At 32.1% G+C, this 6,376-nt stretch overlaps 1 protein-coding gene across 1 annotated transcript in view; it reads right to left on the bottom strand.

Moving 5' to 3' along the window:
* Positions 1–1,498: 1,498 nt before the first annotated feature.
* The window catches only part of LOC107473092 (uncharacterized), a 13,868-nt gene continuing 8,990 nt past the window's right edge, over positions 1,499–6,376 (bottom strand). Inside the window, exons 5-7 of the mRNA XM_052255932.1 lie at positions 2,141–2,859; positions 1,806–1,952; positions 1,499–1,594 (exon numbers count right to left, since the gene is read on the bottom strand). Coding sequence (XP_052111892.1) covers positions 1,499–1,594; positions 1,806–1,952; positions 2,141–2,859 — 962 coding nt within the window. The remainder of the gene's footprint in view (positions 1,595–1,805; positions 1,953–2,140; positions 2,860–6,376) is intronic.

Here is a 6,376-nt window from a genome sequence, read left to right on the forward strand (position 1 = left end):
CAATATAGTTGTCTACCATATAGTTGCTCTTTTGATTGCTTATTCAACAGTGAAATAAATAAATAAATGAGAAGTAATGGGCGTAAGACCCTAGATATCCATGAATATATAAAAATAATGGTTCATGCCTTTTAATATTTTATGATCTATAATACCGATTTACTAGGTAACATACTATCAGAGTAAAGCAATTTATTTTGAAATGATTTATTATGATTTCATAGTAAATCATTTTAAGTTAGATCAATTTATATAAAGACATTTTTAAAACAAAAGTCAAAATAGGACAATTTAGTAATATTGATAGTCAAATAATTTAAAAGGATAATTTATCCAATTTATTATATATAGTATACAATAATTATAAATTTATCTAAAAATTTTATCTTACTAAAATCAACGAAATCAAAAGGATAAAAAAAGTCAATAGAGTTGTTTGTTGTCACTACACCAAATTGACCATATAGTTGCACTTGATTTGTGAACCTTATTTTAAGGTTCTCTATTCATTAATATGGTGACAGAGACAATGGATTAAAACCAGACAGAATCGGCGGGTTCAATCGAAAAACTGGTAAACCAGATCCAATACTGATCCGATCCAAGATTAGGACCGTTTAAAGTAGAAAACCGTCACGAATCGGTCAAACCCCGAGAACCGTCTAAAACCGGTCAAATTGGACCAAACCGAACCGCTCAATCCAGTTGAAGGCAAATTTATGACGCACCACGGTTCTGCAAGTCCACCCAAAGTTGCAGCAAGGACACTCTTACCACCAAGCTGGCAATGCTTGTTACCAATATATATACAAATTATAATACATATAGAAATCTTTTATTTTACTTATATTCAATTTATTTTAATTTTAAAGTTACTCATTTTAAATCAATTATATTTATTTAACCATAAATTTGTTTAAATATATATAAATTCAAAAGATAAACAAAAAAAATTATTAATCACAATTTATTTTTTCTTTTCATGATTATATGATATCTATTAATATTATTTTTTCAATAAATACTTATAGTATATAATAATAGGTAAAGACTCACATTCAGTTGTCTTCATATGAAGTTGATATTTGAAACTCGTTAGATGATCTTTAGTCAAACTTGTCAAATCATCTAATTGTTTTTAAATATCAACTTCACATGAAAACAACTGTATGTGAGTTTTCACCTATAATAATATAATAATAAAATAAATATGAACTAATTAATAAAATATTAAAATTTAAAAATGATAATTATTTTTATAAAAACAAAATAAAAGTACTTATAATAAAGAAAAAATAATTAAAATTTATACAATTATTTAATTATACCAGGTTAACCAGTTCAACCAGTGACTCACCGGTTAAACCAGTAACCCAGTAATTTAACAGGTTCGACCACCAGTTCGATTCTGACAACTATGGTAATTCTTCTGCCAAATACATGTAGAAATGTCCCATAAGTCCAGTATTATATTTGTTTTCATGTATGAACTCAACGGTTAATATTTCGCCATCCTGAATCTTGATAGAGCCTGGTTTCGGATAACAACCAGACATTCCAACAACATAGCCTTTTTCATTTCCTGGCTCTTCTCCTGTGCCGTATGTTGGTTGAACCGCACATAATACCTTTCCATTCTGAAGAAAAGCAAAAAAATAAGGACAAAAATATTTTAAAATATTTTACTTCTTAAGAAGATGAAAAATTATGAAATAATATTACTTAATAAACAAATATAGATCGGTCAGCTAACAAAATAATTTATACATAGTTGTAAAGACTATATATGAAAAATTGATAATTACCTCCCCATATAAAATTGCATTAACGATTCCTGGATGCACGTGAGCTGTAGAGTAAATTAGATTACCACCCTTTTTCATTGGGATCTTTGTCCTTTTAATATGATAATGTCCAATATCAGTATTTTGCGGAGTGATAGAATACTCTACCTGCAACAAACAAAAGAGTTTTTATCGATTATTTACTATATAACTAAAAAGGAGATTAATACTCACTTCATTTCATAAAAATTATTTTTTGGCTAATCTAATTACCTATGATAAATTATGTCACCATGTGAAATACATGAATCATGCATTTTAGCATTCAATTAAAATGAAATATACTTGTCACTTACCATACAATTATGAATTGGTTCGGAGCCATTATATGTCACTTGATCAGTAACATCAAGTATGTAAAACTTAATAGGTACTTGGTATTGATCCCAATCAACCCATGTTACTGTATATTTAAGGGAAGCTTTTCTCTGTTGTCTGTTATTATATCCTTGTTGTAATTTGCATTGAGAAGTCTTTTCACAACAAAAAATTCCTCCTTTATAATCACTAGACATTGGTTTCCCATTAATACCGGTTTTGCTTACAAAGTCTTCACTTTTGACATTATAATGGTCACATCTGCATTCGGTGCAACCTTTTTTGTCTTCTGTACCACGTGTGTCAATAACCATGATATTGAATAACCATTTCTCTTCATTATACTCCTTTGGGACATTCTCAGGGTGCGTACCTACTTCTATTCTAAATGGATCTGGTAGTTCTAAGCTAGTTTTTCGTGCATCAACTCCAAGCCCCCAGGAATATGAATTAACACTACCCTGGCATACTCCATCGTTTCTTCTAAAATACTTACCGTATATGGGCTGACTTTGATTAGCTTGACGTGACATGGTGACATTTTCAAAATATCTTAAAACGAAATAATGGTGCAGGTAAGCTTCATATAATGGCAAAGAATTTCGATGTTCATCAACTAACTCGGCTTGAAAATTCTTGATTCCGATGTGTCCTCTTGGAAACTCAATATCGAATAAATCTGTTATCTTAACCTTTCCTGGTTCCAATACAAATTGCTCACTATAAAAAGTAGCCGTCTTGATATGATTTGAATTCTCATATTGTCGTGCGAATATGATGCTTGATTGCAACAATATAATTGTTAATGATAGTAATAACACTTTAGGTATAAACTTCATGTTTTCCTGCAAATTGTCATATTTATATGATCATCAATCATCATATGTTTATATGTTAATCTATGGAAATATCAATCATATATTTATATATTAGGAAAACATGTTAAGGAAGAAAAATAAAATATTAAACCATGTGGAACTTGAATAAGACATATGAAATTGAAATTCACATCACATGTCAAAAAGACAAGTACCTTGTTGGAGATTCAATTTTTGATATTTGAAAAAATAGTGGAAGGTGAATTTGTATTGATATGAAAATTTTGTATATCTACTGCTTTTATAGCAGAATCTAATGCCAATTTTGTTGAATTCTCAATGCTAGATCCCTATTTTTGGTGGGCTTTCTAACTATGTGTGCCATTTGTTAAAAAACCTTGTTTGTTATTAGTTCCCAATTAATGTAACAATATTTTTTATTTTTTTGGTATACATTAAGTAACAACTTAATTCCAACTCAACTATGAATTCATCTTAGTTGCAAAATTGTTTAGATAATAAGATATTTGTTTAGATTTTGTCAAATTTGTTTTTTAACCTTATCCTCTTCTTATGCGACTCTTTTGATATTTTGGCCAAAAACAAATCCACATGAATTTATGTTATAGTTCAAACTAACACAAAATTTGAAAGTTAAAAAACTTAATAAAGTATAAAAATTATTTAGTAAATTAAATATGATACTATCTTGGTATAGCGTATATTTAATATTCCTTTTATAATCTCTTAATCTGATAGATGGATACCCTCTTTCTATTTTCTTTGTATTTTTTTTAAAATGACCTATTAACTCAGTATTTAGAGTATTACTTTTATACGGAAATAGTTCTGCAAAACCATAATGTGAAATTCAATTTTTTTTTATTTATGATAAAATAAAATTTCCAAAGTTACAAATAACTTTAATAAAATTTTTATTTATTTTTTTTGGAGCTTTATGAAGTCAATTTCCTCTAATGGGGCATCTAAAAAAAGCATGTTTTACTTTTACTGATTAAAAAGTCTAAACTTTTTTTTAATAGATTTTTTGTGTCATTAACTGAAAATTTATATATCACTTTTGTTTTTATTAAGCTAATTGTGTGATATTGAACAAAGAAGAAGAAGATGATGACGACGATAATGATGATAATGAAGGAAGAGTAAGAAGGAGGATGATCGGAGGAGGTGGTGGTAAAGGAGGAGATGGTGATGACGATGATGATGATGATGATGATGATGACGATGATGATGATGATGATGATAATGATAATGAAGGGGGAGGATGTAAGGCCCACATCGGTTGGAGAGGGGAACGTAGCATGCCTTATAAGGGTGTGGATACCTCTCCCTAGCATAATGCGTTTTGTCGAGTGAGTGTTGGGGCTTCGGCTATCATCCCTATCGTCATAGACAAAACTGTGAGGCCTTGTGTGCCAAAGCGGACAATATCGTGCTAGCGGGTGGTTTGGGCTGTTACATTATGTTATCAGAGCAGTTCATTCCTATAGAGCCTGAGGACAGACTGAATATGCCACTGTGCATTCTCTGTGTATGTGTCTATGTGCTAGTAGGATATATAACTGATATAAGTAGCATACATGTTTGTGAGCATGCATTTGAGACTCTTAAGCACTAAACTTGAGATATTGAGACTGATCACCTTAATATCTATTGTTTGGTGTGAATAGGGACCAAATGTCGACTCGTGGATACGAACGAGGTAACTGGAGGGAAAATCCTAGGATCGAACCGATGTGAGGATCCCGAGATGGAAGCTCGGGTGCTGGTACGAGCAATATAGGACAATACTATAGGTCCATGACCCTTATTGATTTTCTCAAGAGTGATCCACCCCGTTTTAACGAAAATGCCAATGCGTTGGAAGCTGATCGGTGGTTTCTAGATGTGGAGAGATTCTTATACACTCAGTACGTATCGAAAGTATAGTTGGTGGAAATAGTGACTCACATGTTGGAGGGAGATGCTCAGGAATGGTGGCAGGAGTTATATCACAACTTGCAGATAGAGTTAACAGATATTCCTTGGAGTAAATTCAAGACAGAATTTTACGGGAAATATTTCTTACATGCGATTCGCATTGCAAAAGAATTGGAGTTAATGCAACTTAAGCAAGAAAATATGTTTGTTGCTGACTATACCCGTGAATTTGACAACTTGTGTCATCTCTCAAGAGTTTGTCAAGGAAACCCAGCCGACTATGAGGCGTGGAAGTGTGTTCAGTATGAGAAAGGGCTTAGAATAGACATCTTCAATTGCGTGAGTCCGCAAAGGTTAACCAATTTCCCTGAGTTGGTTACAAAAAGTCAATTCGCAGAACATTACTCCATAAAGTCAGCAATATTACAGAAAGGCTATGGAGAGACTACTCCGGATGAGCCGCATAGAGCCGGACTAGGCGTATGTTGCAAGTGCGGGAAGTCGAGGCATATAGCTCGAGACTGTCCACACAAGAAACGTCGGGATGCTGTCGAATCCGATCTTCGGACCCGAGGTAACCATAAGCTAGCAGTAGAGTTTTTAACTACCTTGTGTATCATTAATATATGTATGAACCATTTGTGAAGCACGACAAATTTTGATGATTGTGGAGTCCGAGCCGATGGTTAGTCAAAGACTACTATATGTTGAGATGGTATCAGAGCCAGAACCCGGATCGATGTGCCAACAAGGGTGCTGGGCTCCCTTAGGGGGTGGATTGTAAGTCCCACATCGGTTGGAGAGGGGAGCAAAGCATGCCTTATAAGGGTGTGGATACCTCTCCCTAGCATGACGCGTTTTGACGAGTGAGTGTGGGTGGCTTCGGCTATCATCCCTATCGTCAAAGACAAAACCGTGAGGCCTTGTGTGCCAAAGCGGACAATATCGTGCTAGCGGGTGGTCTGGGCTGTTACAGAGGAGGAGGATGAGGACAAAGAACAACGAGAATGAAAACGATAACGGTAACATAAACGCTCATATATAAATTTAACTTGGTTGAACTTAGTTAAAAAGAGACTTGATTGTCTAGAATTTTGATGTGTAAAATTTTTGCACTAAAATATACATATTTGAACTTAACTTCTGCCTATTTTTACTTACTTAATTATTACCTATTTTAACTCCTATTATAAGTGGAAACTATTTGATTAATTTAAATAATAATATAAAATATATTGTTGTTGTTGTTGTTGTTGTTGTTGTTGCACTAAATTTTTATTTGTTTTAATATCTTATTACATGCTATTAAATATTTAACTCATTACAAAAAAATTTAATTCAATTTTTATATATATTTCATGACTAATGTAATAAATTTATTTATTTTTAATATTTTATTAATAATCATGAATATATAAAAACTTTAAATTAATATTTTTATGATGACTTAAAATA

Source organism: Arachis duranensis, chromosome 2, assembly GCF_000817695.3.
Source record: "Arachis duranensis cultivar V14167 chromosome 2, aradu.V14167.gnm2.J7QH, whole genome shotgun sequence".
Classification (NCBI taxonomy): domain Eukaryota; kingdom Viridiplantae; phylum Streptophyta; class Magnoliopsida; order Fabales; family Fabaceae; genus Arachis; species Arachis duranensis.